The 18,251-nt window shown below is 48.5% G+C and overlaps 1 protein-coding gene across 1 annotated transcript in view; it reads right to left on the minus strand.

Annotated features, from left to right (window-relative positions):
* Positions 1–18,251, minus strand: part of DNAH10 (dynein axonemal heavy chain 10) — a 147,363-nt gene that overhangs the window by 58,738 nt on the left and 70,374 nt on the right. Inside the window, exons 29-41 of the mRNA XM_042780591.1 lie at positions 17,615–17,664; positions 17,230–17,514; positions 15,613–15,882; positions 15,295–15,478; positions 14,007–14,141; positions 13,252–13,404; positions 10,712–10,900; positions 9,993–10,139; positions 9,281–9,472; positions 7,562–7,680; positions 5,519–5,677; positions 1,920–2,055; positions 27–149 (exon numbers count right to left, since the gene is read on the minus strand). Coding sequence (XP_042636525.1) covers positions 27–149; positions 1,920–2,055; positions 5,519–5,677; positions 7,562–7,680; positions 9,281–9,472; positions 9,993–10,139; positions 10,712–10,900; positions 13,252–13,404; positions 14,007–14,141; positions 15,295–15,478; positions 15,613–15,882; positions 17,230–17,514; positions 17,615–17,664 — 2,142 coding nt within the window. The remainder of the gene's footprint in view (positions 1–26; positions 150–1,919; positions 2,056–5,518; positions 5,678–7,561; positions 7,681–9,280; positions 9,473–9,992; positions 10,140–10,711; positions 10,901–13,251; positions 13,405–14,006; positions 14,142–15,294; positions 15,479–15,612; positions 15,883–17,229; positions 17,515–17,614; positions 17,665–18,251) is intronic.

The following is an 18,251-nucleotide window of genomic DNA, read 5'->3' on the forward strand; positions in this document are numbered from 1 at the left end:
TGGTTTACTTTAGAAATAATTCTCACCTTATTTTGTATTTGATTAACCCATTTTTTCCAGTACGGCTCATATTTCAAGTTTTTAGGATCCACATAGACCATCCCACATCGAGATACAGTTGCAGGAGAGGCATACTGTAAATCTCCAACCTGGAGAAATTTAAAAAAAGAAAAAAATCAGTCACGTCTACAGCTTGGTGAAGAGCCTGCATGTGCACACAGTTTTCACAACTGCATAAAACCCAAGTCACGCCCAGACTAAGACAGCTTTCCTGAGAGGCATCTAACTGAGGACTTAGAGGTTTGTGATGGGAAGATAATGAATTTATGATGTCATACCTCTTTAGTTTTCTCTTACTATAAAATTAATGTTAAAAATGATGTTCAATATCTGGCAAAAGTAGAAGAGTATAAAAAGGAAAATAAATGATCAGAAATCCCACCACACAAAATGGAGCACCATAATGGAAATACTGAGACTGTTTACACATTGTGAAGAATGTAACCAGTGAACAACTTGTGTAGAAATTATTGAATGGGAATATAAACCTTTCTGCAAAGCTTCACCAAAAACACAATAGAGCATTGTTTAAAAAAATCCCATCACACAGTGACAAACATTGTCTTGCAGTTGTTTGGGTTTTTTTTATTATTAGTATTATATTTTTTAAATATCATCAAGATCAGGTAATATAAAACTAAATAAGTATTTCTCTAAACCAGCAATACTGACTCACCTACCTCTTTCTCCATGAAAAAGAGAAACACATGTCAGACAGCCAGTCAGATGATGATATGTACAAAGACTCATGCACTGTGGCTATATAAACACATTCTGCAGTCTAGGGTTATCATTAATCTTAAACTAAAGTGAAAGGGTCTTCCAGGGTAACAGCTGTGACTCAGGACCAGAGGACAAGCACTCCATACTGTAAGCAGAAGATGGAGGGCCCCCCCAGAGAGTGGTCGCCAGGGGCGGGGGAAGAGAAGCAAGAGACATTTGCTATGCTAGAAAGTTTGAAAAAGAGATGAGGATAAGGTACAGGCAAATACTGCAAGAAGAAAAAGACGACAACTAGAAACTCCAGGCAAAACAAATGGCTCTAAAAGAAAGTAATAACAGTATACTAGTTGGCTCTGCAGGAGCTCTGGTAGCACAGTGCCTAAGACATTTGACTGATAACCAGAAGGCTAGTGGTTCAAACCCCCCAGCCACTCCTCAGAAGGAAGGTTGGACAATCTACTTCCGTAGTGATACTCCCTCAGAAACCCAAGGAGGAATCACTGTGAGTCGGATCTGACTCGACAGCACATAACAACAACAACAACCAGTTGGCTCTACAGTAAATAATATTTTCATAATTGTCCTTCTTTACTAAAAATTGATTTAATACCATATTGTTCTGAGAAAAAGGTGATGGGTTTTGAAGTGAGTACTTGCCTTCATAGCAATCAACAGATAATATGCAAACTTGATAAAGGAACGGCAAGCTAAATATATTACTTTATAGATACCAAGGAAACCATTTAACTCAAGAGTGAAAAGTAGTTGCCACTGGAGTAGAGTCAAGAAGGGAAGAAGATACCAGGTGGAAAGAAAAGAGTTTTACTTACCATAAACTCTTCAGCATTATTTGGTTTTATAATCATTTACATTTATTACTGGGAGCTCTGGTAGCATAGTGCCTAAGGCACTTGACTGCTAACCAGAAGGCTGGCAGTTCAAACCCACCAGCCACTCCTCGGAAGGAAGATGGGGCAATCTACTTCCATAGTGATACTGCCTCGGAAACCCAAGGAGGGGTCGCTGTGAGTTGGGGCCGACTCAACGGCACATAACAACAACAACATGTTTATTACTACTTTAACAAACATGTAAAATTGAAGCTAAAACATGTGTCTTCTCTTATCATTACTTGCCTCAAAGAGCAGAGCACAGTGCGCTTGGAGCCGAATGCGTTCCCCATTGGCCAACGTCAACAGCTTATTGTCGTCCATCACAGAGTTCATGTTCTCCACCCATAGAGCATCCACGTCACCATCAAATAAAATGTACCTGTGGCAACCGGAGACAAGTGAGCCACGGCTCCTAGCGAGCTGCTGCTGATGCACTCATTAGCCAGGTGCCCACTGTGTCCCACGTCTTTTCCCAGGGTTCTCTAGCCAAGATCCGAGACACAGCCCCTGACTCTGTCCACAGGTTTGACCCACGCTGCACATAAACACTGTTTTCATTGGTCACTGACATTTAACAATCAGAAAACTTTGAATGGAAACCTAGATTCCCCACTTCTCTGGCTAACTGGCAGGTCTGATGACCCAGACCTGCATCCCCACACGGGAACGGTGTGCGGAAGCTGAGTACTGGCCCAGGGAGACGGGGGCACACCGTCCGGTCCAGAGTGTTGCAGCCACCCCCAACCCCATTCTCCAGGGCCAAGCATCAGCTGATCTTTATCTCGGATTCTGGCCACTCCGGTTTTCCTTACAGCAGAGTCAGGAGGAGAGGCAAGCATTGTGAAGACCCATGTAACCTGATGCACTTTGGTCACTTACGTTGCCTGCGAGGCCCCTGGAAGCAGCTGAGGTTGCATCCGTCCTGGCCACAGGTCTACTTTACTTTGGCATCAAAGCCTCAGATATTCAACCTACTGCTACACTTTGATGAGTGACATCACAGCAAAGCCCATGTGCAAAGGACAAATGTACCTTTAATTGTTTTGGAATGGTGTTCTGATCTTGCTTCTATTTAATTTGCTGGTACACTAATGGAATTTTTTCTACTGTAAATATTTTGATTTCCTTTACTCAAGTATTTTTGTTCTTTTTTAAATAATTCCAAGCATACAGAGTTTTAAGAAGACAAAGAACAAAGAAGTCTCACATACCTTTCACCCAAATTCTCTAATTGGTCATTTTTTGCCACATTTGTGTTCATTCTCTGTGCCTCTCTCTCCTGTGTCTCTAAATCATTGGGGAATAAGTTGCAGTCATATTGTCCCTTTATTCCTAAATTCCTCAGCATGTATTTCCTAAAAATAACCTTTTCCTCTATAACCACAGTGTAATCATCAAATTTAGGATACAATACTATGCTCTCATCACAGACCATGTTCAAATTTCACCTACTGTCCCAATAGAAAATCCCCATCTTATAATCATCACAGGAATAGTAGACTCAGGCTATCATCAGTAGATGCTGAAACTACTGGGCAAAGATGTGACAAGAAACAGGTGTTTACAGGACAGTCTCAGGGTATATTCCCACAGACTGCACATCACTTTCAAAGGGGAAAATGGCAGACATCACCATAATCAGATGACCAAAGTTAGCCTCACCAAACAGGGCAGACCAACATCAATGTGCCTCTAAGACACGCCCCAAGGACGACACAGTGTCACTTCCACGATGCCTCTGAAGACACGCCCCAAGGAGGACACAGTGTCACTTCCATGATGCTCTGAAGACACGCCCCAAGGAGGACACAGTGTCACTTCTGAGATGCTGCTACTGAAGATGCAGAGTGTGCGTGTAGCCCACGGACAGCATCGGGCACCCCACCCGAGGTCATTCTGTGGAACAGGCTGCCAGGACTCTCCCAAATCGGCAAGGCCACAAAGGCGCAGGAAGTCCGAGGAACTGCTCATGATTCAAGGATGCCAAAGACAAGGACAGCTGACTGCAAGGAGGGGCTGCGCAGTGAACCCCGGATCAGAAAAGAATTGCAAAAGACGGCTTCTCCCAAACGCCATCAGTTGGGTCTATAGCAGCTTCCTTCACAACTGTCCAGACTGGAAGCAACCTAGACGTTCTTCAGTAGGTGAATGGATAAGCAAACTGGTACATCCACACACCAGAGTGTTCCCTAGCAACAGCAAGAAGTGAGGTATCAAGCCACATAAAATCACAGAAGAACCTTAATGCATACCGCATGACACCAACTCTAGGACATTCTGGAAAATGCAAAACTAGACAGACAGTAAAGAGGTCAGGAGTCCAGGAGAAGGCGGAGACAGACACATAGGTGGAGCACAGGGCATTTCACAAGCAGTGAAACTAGTGAAGCTGTTATGCGTGACACTGAGTCAGACACATGACATTACAGATCTGTCAAATCGCACAGACCCATGTAACCCAAAGAGTGAACCCTCATCTAAACTAGGAACTGTAGTTACACTAACGTATCAATATTGACCTGCCATTCGAAACAAACACAACACCTCACTGCAAGGTGTTAACAGGAGAAACTACAGAGCGAGACGGGTCTATGGGGACTCGCTGTCTTTTCTGTAAACCTCCAACTCTTCTAAAAAAAGAAAGTCTAGTTCTAAAAAGTTATCAGTTGGGACTTTAGACTCTTGTTAGTTAAGAAGCTTTTAAAGTGCTGACTGTTTTTTCTCAAAGGGATTTCGACAAGAAGGTAAGCTGAGGACTTCTCTCAGGTTGACCTAACAGGCATTGCTGGAACTCACGCTGAAGACTTTTCCCTGGTGCGTGACCTCACTGACCCTCCCGCGGTGCCTGGTGGGGGAAGCAGGATGGGCAGCATTGACAGGGGAGACGGCTGTGGCTCAGAAGAGCCCCCAGCCCTTGAAGCTCCTGCCATGTAGGATGGTGGCACGGCAGCCACATCCGAGGGCTCAGAGCCCGGGGGCCAACTCCAAGTCCCTGGCCCAGGGGCAAATTTCTGAACCTCTCCAGAGCTCGGTTTCCTCCGTGATGAGATGAGAACACTTCAATGACTGAGAAGGACTGATGGGAGTACTGTCTCTAAAAGCACTGAGGACAGTACCTGCCCTTCATAAGCACAGTCTCCTGGAACTGAACTTCAGTCCATCTGGGTCCAAGCCGGACCCTCCAACACTATTCTTAACCCTTGCCCTATTTGTAATTCTAATTAACTAACATTACAAAAGGGAGCTCCGGTAGCATAGCGCATAAGGCACTTGACTGCTAACAAGAAGGCTGGAGGTTCAAACCCACCAGCCATTCCTCAGAAGGAGGATGGGGCAATCTATTTCCGTAGTGATACTACCTCAGCAACCCAAGGAGGGGTCTCTATGAGTCAGGTCTGACTCAACGGCACATAACAACAATAACAACAACATTACAAATACAGTTAGAATTACAAATAGGGTAAGGGGTGGTTCAGTGGTAGAACTCTCACCTTCCACCTGGGAGACCTGGGTTCAAGAGGCAGCCAAGGAACTTAAGGCACAGCCATCACCATCTGTCAGTGGAGACCTGAGTGCTCCATGCTAAACAGGTTTCAGCAGAGCTGCCAGACCAAAGGTAGACCAGAGAGAGAGGCCTGGAGATGTGCTTCTGAAAATCAGTCAGTGGGAACCCTACAGATCACACCGTCCAGTCCACGACCACTCACGGGGACAGTGCACAACCGGGCAAGTGTTTCTTCATTCAGCTGTGCATGGTGTCGCCCAAGTCGGGGCCAGACTTGACAGCAGCTGGCGACACTCACATTACTTAACCCAGCTCTTTCCTCCTCACAGACACTCACTTGCGCTCCTTCTTATCGGTGGGCTTGTTGATCTCCCTGAAGATGTTGGACAGCACGCCGTCTGTCCAGTCACGGGTGGCCGGGTCCAGGATGCCGTAGAGCTCTATGACGCTCACAGCCTTGGGGTTCAGGATGTACAGCTTTGTCAGCAACCCAAGCCTGCATCGGAGAAGAGCGTCAGCCATGGCTCGGGGAGGTGAGAACCACGGGGGCAGCGACCCGGCTGCCTGTGTGCGGAACTGGAGTCGCACCTGACTGGATGTCTCAGACCAATCCACAGCTGGGCTTCCTGCTCAGTTAATGGCTTACACTAAACGTAAAGGAACCACATTTCACTACTAACAGGCGCTCCCACAAAAATGACACCAAACTGAAAATGGAGTGCTGCCTTTTGAAGGCAACAAACAGCTAATTCCATGTCCTCCATACGCCTGTACTCAGAAGCTGATCACTAATGGACACGTATGTTACATACTCAGCACTAAATCCTTTATAGACTCATGCATATTACATATTCGTAACTGAGTCCACACATATTCATGCATATTTCATATCGGTGTAAATATTTCATAATTGTTGGTGCACAGGACACAATACTTAGCCGTCCAGTCTCTGAACTACCCGTGCTCCTGGTACTGACAGCACAGCGTCTGCCCTGTGCTGGTGACTTTATTGGTCACGGAGGAGGGCGCTTCCCACTCCCACAGCTGCAGAGTCCATGCTGCCGCGTGATTAATTCACTTCAAGGAAACTAATCTCCACATAAAGAACATAAACCGTAACTGCACACGTACACACACACGTATGTGAGAGCTGTACAAGTTCCCCGACATTGAATTAACCGGAGTAAAGAATGGGACCCAGCGTGACCACAGCACGGTCCTCTCAGAGTTAACCACTGTCCACTGAGGACTCACCTGAAATACGGGAAAAGATAAAAAGAACCAATGACAATCACATGATCATAAGATTTTATTTTATAAAGACTATCTGGTGGCACAGTGCCTAAGGCATCTGACCGCAAACCAGAAGGCTGGCGGTTCAAACCCACCAGCCACTCCTCGGAAGGAAGGTTGGGCAATCTACTTCCGTAGAAATACCGCCTCGGAAACCCAAGGGGGAGTTGCTAGGAGTCTAATTGACTGAATGGCAGTGAGTCTGGAGTGTTTTTTTTGTTTTTTTTTTCAGTCTAGAAGTGAGGGGTCCCTGGGTGCCACGAACAGTAAAGCACTCGGCAACTAACCGAAAGTCTACAGGCTAACGTCCACCCAGAGGCACCTCGGAGGGGAGGCCTGGTGATGAGAGGTACAGGTAAACTCAGTCACCGGAAGGCCCTGGGCACAGGTCTGCTCGGATACACAGGGAGGTCCAGGAGTCAGAGCCGACTCGACGGCCCCTGGTTTGACAGTGTTGGGTTTTTATCTAGAAATGCCACAAGACGGTATTTGATTGATATTTCCGCTGGAACCTTAGCCCCCTGTCAGGTATTTCTACGTGGAGCCTATTCCAGAGTGAAGTGAGACCTGAGAAAGTCGGTTTGCAGCACGAGGCTATCAGCGCGCTCCAGGCTCCCCGGGATTCTGGATGCGGGGGTGGACCATGGTGTCCTGCAGGCAGGACGGCTCCCGCGGAGATGATGGCCACAAGGGTCATGACCGTGTCTGACGGCGGGAGGAGGCGCTTTCTGGCCACCTGGCGCCACAGCAGTGTGGCAGGACAATGGGTCCTGGGTCACTTTAAAGGAGCACTCTGAGTCCCGGGAGACTGACTCACGAGTTAATGTTCAAAACGTTCTTACAGGCCATTTCATGAAATTCTCACACGACAAATAACCTGCTCACGGTCAGATGTGCACACGGTCACTCTTCCGCCTTCTAATAAGAGCTAACTGAAACTGTCAACGAAACAAGCAAAGACGCTCCGAGTTTAAAGGGTGTTTGGGATAAATTCACCCTTCCAGGGAATAGATCACGGAGCGAAGTGAGACTGGGTGATGCCGCAATGACTTCCCCTGGAGCGCCCTTGGCGTGGGGGACCACTCACTTGGTCTGGGCCTGACACAGAGCGTTGATGACCACGGACTTGCCTCCTCCGGTGGGCCCTACCACCATCGTCGTGTGGCGTGTCAACATGGTCTCGAACATTTGCACCACTTTATCCACCTGTGGGGCACACACACAGGGAAATGAGGTCAAACACATCTGGGTTTAAAAAACAAAACTATATTGAGATATGGAGCTCTGGGGGCACAGTGGTTAAAGCACTGGGCTGCTAACCAAAGCCAGCATTTGGAACCCACCAGCCACTCTGTGTGTGGGGGGGGCGGGGGGATGAGGCAGTCTGTTGCTGTGAAGATTTACAGCCTTGGAAACCCCATGGGGCAGTTCCACTCCGTCTGACAGGGTTGCTATGAGTTGGAATCAACTTGATGGCAGTAGGTTTGGTTTTTGGGTTTTATTAAGAGACAACTCTCATAGCATATAACTCATTCCCTGAAAGTGTACAATTCAATGGTTTTTAGTATATTCAGAGTGTGCAACCATCACCAATCAATTTTAGAGCACTTTAATCACCCCGACAAGATACGATGTGCCCAGGAGCTATTTCCCTCCTGCAGGCTCCCTACTCCCTCAGCCCCTGTCAAATACTCATCTGCTTCCTGTCTCTATGGATTTCCCTGTTCTGGGCATTTCATATAAATCATACAATATTCAGCCTTTTATGACTGGCTGTTTCACTCAACAGCATGCTTTCAAGGTTCATCTACTTTGTAGCAAGTATCAAAACTTCATTCCTTTTCATGGCAAAATAATATTCCACTAAGGAGTCCTGCTGGCACAATAGTTGAGCTCTTGGCTACTAACCAGAACCTATCAGTCATTCCATAGGAGAAAGATGTGGCATTCTGCTTTTGTAAAGATTTACACCCTTGGAGACCTTACAGAGGGGCTCTGGTAGCATAGTGCCTAAGGCACTTGACTGCTGACCAGAAGGTTGGCAGTTCAAACCCACTAGCCATGCCTCGGAAGGAAGGTTGGGCAATCTACTTCTATAGTGATACTGCCTCGGAAACCCAAGGAGGGGTCGCTATGAGTCGGGGCCGACTTGATGGCAAATAACAACAACAACAACAGACCCTACAGGGCAGTTCTGCTTCCTACTATGGGGACATGACAATATTCCGCTGCCCGGATGGACCACAGTTTGCTTCCCCATTCATCTGCTGATGGACACTTGGTTTGTTTCCACATCCTGGCGATTGTGAATGAGGCTGACCCTTGGGGCACGCTTTTAGCTCTCTTAGCCAGAGTGGGACTGCTGGGTCAGATGGGAATGCCACATCTGACTTACTGAGGAACCTCCAGGCCATGCCAACAATGGCTGCCAAGTCAGACACAAGTTTATCAGTGGTCATTGGGGCCGGGGGATGGGAAGTGGACAATTACTGCTGAAGGGGCATAAACTTCCATTTAGGGGATGAAAAGGTTCTAGAAATGGACAGCGGTGATAGTTGCATGACGTGGTGAATGTAATTAATGTTACTGAATTATACACTTAAAAATGGTTAAAATGGCAAATTTTATATACATATAGTACACGTAGTCACTACATTTTACTAGCAACTGTGGCTCTAGGGAAATTAAAGCAGGGTGTGGGGGTTAGAGAGCATTTAGATGGTCAGGCCCCAAAACAAACGACTTCAGTCTCCCACACCCTGTGCCTGAGAAGCCACCACGAGTGTGCCTCTCCGACCCGCATCACCTGGACTGGTAAGATGACGTAGCCGTTCTCCTCCAGCACCTGCTCCACGGCGTCATTGAAATTGGGGTAGCGGACGCGCGGGCAGTCCAGTCCAGGAAACAAATCAGAAATCAATCCGAGGAAGAGGGGGACGTCCTCGAACACAAACTTGGGCAGGTTCATGTCTCGCAGGGCCCTCATCAGCACCACGTCCTAGGGAACATGAGCACCTCAACCCTACGGCCGTTCCCTGGTCGGGACGCTCCCGTGTCCCAGGCAACGACAGCCAGCCGTGCAGACGGGACCGTGCGGGTCCACGGCCACACGGCGGCACTCACCACGCTGTGCTGTGTACAACACACGGGACCGTTCTTCTTATTGTATTGCAAAGAGGGGAAAAAAACAAACCTCGTGGTCATGCTCCCACAGGTTAGAATTTTGTTTCCCCTGCCCCTCCACCCACCGCTCTGCGGTCACTGACTGCGTGCTCTGGAGCATCATTAAGGCTGGTCCAAGAGTGAGGACAATGACCTTGACCCTGAGGTAATAAGTCCAATTAGAAGAAAACAGTATCAAGGTAAGACACCAAATTAACCCCAGACAACTAAGCGAAGTGACAGCTAAGACTTAAAGCTTGCAATGAGTATGGTTTGGAGCCCTGTCTCTGTCCCACAGTGTATTAAATGCACAAGAACCACACGAATTGCCAGAGAACGGCAGTGAACGGCCCTACCTCCCTAAGGTCAGAGGAGCCCCTTTTCAGCTCGCCAGCCATAACCAGCACCGACTTCAGGGCTCGGAGCCCAAAATCGTAATGGTGTTGTTTGGAGAGCTGCTCCCGAGCCAACTTGTACAGGACGGTCATCTTTTTGGCCAGAGTCTGTGATAAAAGATAACGGGAGAAAGAAATAAATCATGTGAAAGCAACGGAATATCGTTGTACAAGAGCAAGTAACTGGACCCGACGCGGCTCAAATGGAGTGGTCTAGTCACAGCACGTCTTGTCTCTAATCTGCAGGAGTATCAGGCGGGCTTTCTGTGTTTAACTGTTAAAAACCGGGAACTCATTTAAAAGAATGCCCGCCTGTCCAACATTGGAGGACTGTCCTAAAATTCTGGGGGGAGATCTTAACCACCTTAAATCAAACACCAGAACCCATCCAGCCCTTCAGATCATAGAAATCACACTTAAAAATATGCTTATCGTTTATTTTGACCTAAACCTATTATTGAGGAGCCCTGGTGGCATGGTGGCTAAAGCTTCAGCTGTTAACTAAGAGGTCGGTAGGCACAGCACTACCATGAGGGGCTAGCGCTGGGGGAGGGTGTGACTATTACAGGTTTCTTGCCAGTTTTCCATTTTTGCAGAATGAAAAGCTGTAATTTGAGAAAGTGGGGGAGTGACAGGAAGCAGAGGACTCCCGGCCAGGAAGTGGGGCGCCACGCTCTCACCTTGGCCCACAGGAAGCCCTCTGAGAACAGCATGATCTCGCAGATCTGCTGCAGGTCGGGGACGATCACGACCACGGGCCGGAAGAGCGCCTTCACCGACTCGGGCAGCTCCGTGCGGCCCGCGTAGCCGGGGTTCATGGTGATGAAGATGCCCATCCTCGAGTCCAGGGAGATCTCCTGCCCTTCGAACTAGAGGGCAACAGGGAGGGAGGCAGGCCGTGGGCGAGCGGCAGGGCTATCTAGTCTCCAAGGGCCTGAGGCACACGGCACCCGGCTCGCCCTCCCCTTTCCGGGTGCTAAAGGCTGAGTCTTCTTGCCAAAGCCCCAAGTCTGCTGAGGGGGCAGTTCCAGGTGACACCAAGAACTCTGATCTGACCCAAGGCCCTCCACCTGCTCAAAGTCGGTGTGGAGGGAGCGCAGCTTGGACTGAGTCCAAGCCCCACCACACACGTGCTGTGTGAGGCCCATCAGGTCACTCCATCTCTCTGAGTCTGTTGCCTTTTCTGCAGAATCTACCTTACAGGAAGCCCGTGACAAACAAATGAGCCATTACACCAAACAGCATCCAGCTGCCACTTCTCACAAAGCAGAGCTTCAATATCGTTTGGTTCATGAGTGTTCGTTGGTAAATAAAAATGGAACTGTCACTAAAGTCACCCCTTTCCCCCTCCCCAGCCCGACCAGGGAGCCTGCACCTAAAGAAGCGACCTCAGCACCTTCCAAGAAACCAGTCTTCATGCTTCCAACAAACCACAGGAATCTCTGTATTTTTTAGCCACTGCCTGTCAGTGTGTCGCACACACTCTGGTGGCCTGCACACTGCTGTGATGCTGGCAGCTATGCCCCCACCTCTTCAAGTACCAGCAGGGTCACTCATGGTCCCCAGGTTCCAGTGGAACTTCCAGACTAAGACAGACTAGGAAGAAAGGCCTGGAAATCTACTCCTGGAAATTAGCCAGTAAAAATCTTATGGACTACGACAGACTGTTGTTGTCCAATACAGTGCTGGCAGATGAGCCCCCTAGCTTAGAAGGCACTCAAAACACAGTGGCCATGACCAGGGAATCAAGCCCACCAACGACCATGAAGGTGACGCAGGGCCAGGCAACAGGACACGCTGTGCGAGAGGTCGCCATGACGACCCAACACCAACGCACGACGGCCAGCAAGCCTGAGGCTGCACCTCAGTCGTCCCTTGGTGAACTTGTCTCTCTACGGAGACTTCACCATTTCACTTCTTTCACTCATCGGTCAAACAGGGCAGAACATTTTCTTTTTAAGGGGCCCAGGCTACCTCAGGGACAAGAGCGCTAGCAAAGGGCTGACACTCCTCAGAAAAGGAGGCACTGTTTTGTTTCCAAGTCCACACTCAGAGAAGCCTCACCACTCCCCAGGAGCCCACTGGAGCCCTCTGCAGATGACTAAGAGGCCTGCTCTTACAAACTCAGCTTCTGGGAACGTCAGTGCATCGCAGGTGAAATTTCCCTCCCATGGGAGCAATCAGCTCCACCCTAAAAACATTACGGAAGGTCTAACAAGGAAGAAAGAATCTATCCAGAAGCTTTACTGGAATCCTGGACATTTTTACCAGTGTCCAGTTTATGTAATCCCTGGAAAATCACCCCCACTGAGTCCAGGAGAAAGCAGACAGAAAGCCAAGGCCACCCCAGGCTGAATCCTGGTCCCGAGCCTCCCAATGAGGTTCTTTAAGGTTCCAGAGAATGAATAGGAGTTTCCAGACAAAGGAGAAGAAAGGAGAACTTCAGGCAGACATGTGGCATCACAGGGCATAGTGTGTCTGTGGAGTGAGTGACGCAGGGTGACAAGAGCACAGGAGAAGGGACAGCGGCAGAGGAACCATGCTGGGCCCGCAGAGGACCCTGGTGCAGACGGCCCACGCTGATCCGTGTCGCGAAAACCCATTTCCGGGCTACTGATAACACACACCGTCCCATCTCTCCAGATTCAGACCCAGCCTCATCTGACGCAACGAACGTGCACTTCTCCAACCCCAGTCTCAGTGTATTCTTGGGGGGGCAGGGTTCTCAAACAAGTTTAACATTCTGTCTTTTCATTTTGGTAATAAGCTTAAAAACTCCACTCATCACAGTGCCGTATTTTCACCAGGTGCCATGTCTTCACCAGGCATGACGACTAAATAGCTCATTCACTGTGGTAACTTCAGCTGAGGGGCATTTTTGACTGAGTGGAACCTGAATGTTTTTAACTCAGTTTTTCTCAAACTGGAGAAGTTGCCAAGAGCATGCAGTCCTTCTTTTAAAGTGTCCTGAGCACCACTTATTGCAGAAAAGCGACTTATTTGTCTTATGATGACAGCCATGTGTCTGGAACTAGGGTGAGGCCTGTGGAACAGTACAGTCTGTGTCAAAGATGGTGATCCTTTAGGGACTCTGACCAGCTCAGTTTGTAAACAAAAATCCAGCAAACCTTCATCAAGAGAAAATCGGGGCTGGTGTCTCAAAGGCACAGTGGCAAGTTTCCTGGGGGCGTGATCGGGCAGGCTTCCCACCCGTCCTCACCTGGAACGTGGTTAGCTGATGGATCAAAGCGTTCCGGATTGTCTGAATCTGAGACGAGATCACGGAGAGGACCGAGGCATCGATGCGATTAAACTCGTCAAAGCAGCCCCACGCCCCACACTGGGCCAGGCCCGAGAAGATCTTCCCGACTGCCTGTAGTGGAAGAGATGTCCAAACCACGGTGCTTTGTCTCTAAATCTACACGTGTCATGTGTACAGGTATGTTCTCTAAACTAAAAAACCGAGATATCTGAATTCACAGAAAAGCGGCCAGCCAGCCAGCCAACTAAGATCTTTCTGGTGAGACTTCTGAGGCCACTAATAAGATTTTACAAATCAAGACTGTCGTGTAAAACTCAGGATTTCTGGCTTCTCTTGAGATAATGGGAAATCAAGCAACACTACATGCACTTTCCCAAATGGCAACAATTGACTGAAGCCGAATGTGGTGCCCGCCCCCTTTAGACAGAGCACAGTTGGCCAACTGGCCGCAGTCCCCAGCCCTCTATATTATCTCTGTTGGCTGATTCCCTCTCTCACGTCATCTACCTGACCCCTGTGGGTATTTAAGTTTGGGGCTCCTGCTCTACTAACAAAACAGACATTTAATTCCTGAGACCCTGGAAAGGAAAGATTTCCACTGCTTTCTTCCAACCACACCAGGTCATTTCACGGATGAGTGTGAGGTGAGATGCTATCCCACCGTCAACACTCTGAGCTCTCTGCCTAGCGAGATGGTGACAGCAAGGCCTTACTTTGTAATCCATGCCTTCGCCACAGTTGGTCACAACACAGAGCAAGCCCAAGGCTTTGGCGAGGTCCTTGGTGGTCTCGGTCTTGCCGGTACCTGCCGGGCCAGCAGGAGCCCCTCCCAAATACATGGACAGAGCCTATTAGAAATCAAATACAAAAGATCTGGTTTCTGATTCACATATGGAAACAAGTGTCATCTTCAAGGTGAGGACCGTGACAATATTTGTGGAATGTGTGTGTGTGTGTGTGTGTGTGTCAGTGAATAAGTTCACTCACCCTTGCTGACCATCCCTTAGCTTAAACATTTCTTTCCTGTGTTTTTCTATTGACTTCTACTGACCCCTATTCTAAGGGACTAGTTGGGCAATCCTACTTCCGTAGCGATACTGCCTCGGAAACCCAAGGAGGGGTCGCTATGAGTCAGGGCCGACTCGACGGCACATAACAACAACAACAACAGTGAATCAAGGACTAAGCAACAAGGTGGAAACAGGTTTGGTGACTGCTCTGAGATGATGCTCCAATGGTACCAGGGTGATACCTATGGGCATATGTACTTCTGCACAGAAGATTCACCTTTTGCCCAGAGAAAGGTTGGTCCCTTTGGCTCCTGGGAGGTAACCACTAAGCTCTTAGAGTGTCCTGCCTGATAGAAGTGTTGTTTGCCTGGGCCCTTGGGCCACTGAAGATAGTCTAACAATGTGAATCTGATTCTGGTAGGGACCTTCGACCATGCATCAGCTTGACTCCTAGAGGTACTGGAGACTAAGATCAGCCTTGACGGTGTTCAGCCACATCTATGCGATCAATCAATCCCTCGAAAAAACTCCAGGTGCTCGGGCTCAGGTGAGCTTCCACGGTTGGCAATCCTCGGTGCATGTTGTCACACGCACTGTTGCTGGGAGAAGTAAGTGCTGTCTATACAACTCCACTGGGAGGGACACCTGAAGCGCCACACGTGGTCCCTCCTGGACCCTGGCCCGTGGGTCTCTCTCTAGTGCTGCTTTTCATCTGTATCCTTTCACTGTAATAAACTGTAACTGTGAGCATAACGGCTTTGCTGAGTTCTGCAAGTCCTTCTAGGGAATTATTGAACCTGGTCTTGGGAGCCTCCTGAACTTGCAACATCCCAATCCCAGACGGTGGCAATGGGGCTATTTTCCAAATTGAAAATCCTTTACATATTAAAGCTATGATACCCCTTACTATCACAACTACCATAGGCATGCTTAGAGAAAAATGCACAGCCCCAAGGCAAGTCATAACCACCAGAGGGAAGTCAGCAATCACCTGAGTGAGAGTTAGGTAAATCCGGTCTGTAAGGGGGGTGATGACCAGCCTCCCGTTCAAACCCATGTACTCGTAACCATAGCCAAAGGTCCCCGTGCACTGGCGGATGTTCAACTCATCTGGTTCTCGGTCCCAATAGAACCGCAGCTGGCTTTCCCATTCAAACTCACGGGCCTCAAGGATGCTGGGAGATGAGAAACAGGAGATGAGTGAGGAGGGAGGGGATGTGCCCGGGAGAGAAGGCAGATGAGGAGGAGGGAGGGGGGACGGCTGAGAAAGGCCAAAGGATGACAAAGGATCCTCTTGGGAGGCCCTCACCTGCCTCTTATGAAAGAATCCACTATGTCTCTGGCATGCACATCAATGATGAGAACCGTGTTGTATTTTTTCCTGTCATTTTTGCTTAAGGGCATAGTGATCCGAGTTACCAACTCATCAATTTGCTGGTGCATTTTCTTGCCATAGTTCTTCATGGCCTGCTTTTCCCCTTGTTTCACTTTGCGGAAGACATCTTCCACCTCCCAGGTCCACCACACCTGGCTTGCAGCCAGCACCACCATGCCTTGATACAGGAGCATCCAATCGACTCTACAAAAAAGCACACCTTGAGGAGATGTTCTCCAGGGGTCGGCAAGGAGAACAGTCCCGTTAAGAATGTATTTCTTTATAAAGCCTCAGAATCTAGACTTTAACAATGGATTCTTAAGATATGACACCAGAAGCACAAGCAATAGAAGACACAATAGATAAACTGGACTTCTTAAAATTATGCTGTGCATAGGGTTGCTATGAGTCAGAGATGACTCAATGGGACCTAACAACAACAACTATTAAAATTGAAAACTTCTGGACATAAAGAAAGTGAAGAGACAACCTATAGACTGGGAGAAAATACTTGGTTACCATAGATATGATTAAAGTTTAATACCCAGAAAATGTAAAGAACTCTTGTCACTCAAGGGCAAAAGGATCAACAATCTAATTTTACAGTGGCAAGGGACATTAATAGACCTTTCTCCAAAGAAGATTCAAAAGTAGCCAACTGACACAGGAAAAGACGTTCACTGTCAGGGATGCCAGTGCTGCTGGGCCAAGGACAGCCTTTGAGAGGCACTGTACTAGAGCTCCTAAGATGAACACAGTGTCTGTCAAATACCAGGACACTGGGCCTGCCTTCCCGTGATACTGAAACACTCAAGTAGATCAGTGAGCTCATTTCAGCTGAGTCACCCTGCTGAACATGCAGGTGAAGGCCATCTGGGGGAGGCAAGAGGTGCACAGACATTTTTAACTCGTCAGATTGTACTTCCTTCCTCTGCTGCCACCAACAACCCAATCCACAACCAGTCGTGGGGATGGTGCAAAAGCGGGTGACATTTCTGTCCACTGGGTACGGGGTCACCACTATGCATCAGGGGCTGACTCAACAGCTGCTGACTACAACAGCGAGCTCCCCAGGGATGCCAGTGCTGCTGGTCCAAGGACAGCACTTTGAGAGGCACTGTACTAGCTGCTAATTTAAAGACAGACATACGCCAGCTAATTCAGCTACTGAGACCAGGAAAATTTCATTTAAAATGGCAACCTACTTGGAACTATTAATTTTTTTTTTTACTTTTTATTGTGGTCTGGGTGAAAGTTCATGGAGCAAATGCATTTTCCATCCAACCATTTATACACATTTTGTTTCATGACACTGGCTGCAATCCCCTCTCTGTAACATACTCTTCCCACTTCCTTCCTGGGCTCCGTTTCCATTTGTCCTTCTTCCCTGCCCCTTCCTGCCTTGTGAGCTTTGTTTTGGGGCAAATGTTGCCCTTTTGGTCTTGCATGATTGATTGCACCGAGGAGTGCATCCCTCTCTCGAACCCTTAAAATTAACCCCCTGTGACTATGAATATGACCAAGGGCCACATGCCTGCACCTATGGCTTACCTGCTTCTGTCTTCGCAGTATCTGAAGATAGCCTCTTTGGTAATCAGTCTGTTTGTTCTTCTCATTTCGTTCAGAACTGCCGTCATCCAGTCCTCCACGCGGCCTTCAGCCCGGATGATCTTTCGGAACTCCATGACCTCCCCCTCTGCTGAGATCATGGCCGACACGAGCTTCTCCCCACTGTCCCCATCATTGAACCTCAGGGCTGCTATGTTGTCATACATCTGCAACACAGGGGAAGCCCACCCTGAAATACTTGAAGGAGCCCTGGGATCAGGGGGCAGCCTGTGGTGCCCCATCAGAACCGAGGGGGTATGAGCAACAGCAACAGGTGAACCAGGATCACAGGCCAAATGGATGTTCCCTCACCCAGTGGTTTGTTCACCTGACAAACACATGTTGGACACTAGTGTTTACCATGCACTGTGTGAAGCCCTGTGTGGATAAAAGAGAATCACAGACTCCCTACGTGAGACTCTCGCATATGCACTACTGTGGGGTGGTATCTATAAGCAAGTGTCACTTTAACACAAAAGAGGGGCAACAACCTGGTGATTAAACACCTGCCAGTGCCAGACCCAGCTAGTTAGTTTTGAGTCATGGGCACCCCACGGGGGTCAGATTGGAACTTGGCTGCACAAGGTTTCCAAGGGCTGGTTTTTCAGAAGCAAATCACCAGGCCTTTGATAGGTAGACTTGAATCCTTGGCCTTTATTAACAGGGACCCTGACTCAACACCCTGAGGCGGAGGGACTCCAGATCTCTGGCTGAATCCCACTGCCCTGTTGGGCTTGTCCTCGCCCAGTGTGCTTCCCCAGCCATGCATGGGATGGACGTAATTATGGCTCCCACAGGACTGGGTTGTGAGGAGGACCAGGGGCACAAGAAGTGTGAAATGCCAGCGTGGTGACCATTTGGCACTGGTTGACTATCGTCACTGTTGTTCATCACAGTGACATTCAGGAAATGGTAGGGTTCACAACATAAGACAACCAAACCCACTGCTACCGAGTCAATTCCAA

The sequence above is a fragment of the Orycteropus afer genome, unplaced genomic scaffold (assembly GCF_000298275.1).
Source record: "Orycteropus afer afer isolate SDZICR_OR568_19922 unplaced genomic scaffold, OryAfe1.0 scaffold00048, whole genome shotgun sequence".
Classification (NCBI taxonomy): Eukaryota; Metazoa; Chordata; class Mammalia; order Tubulidentata; family Orycteropodidae; genus Orycteropus; species Orycteropus afer.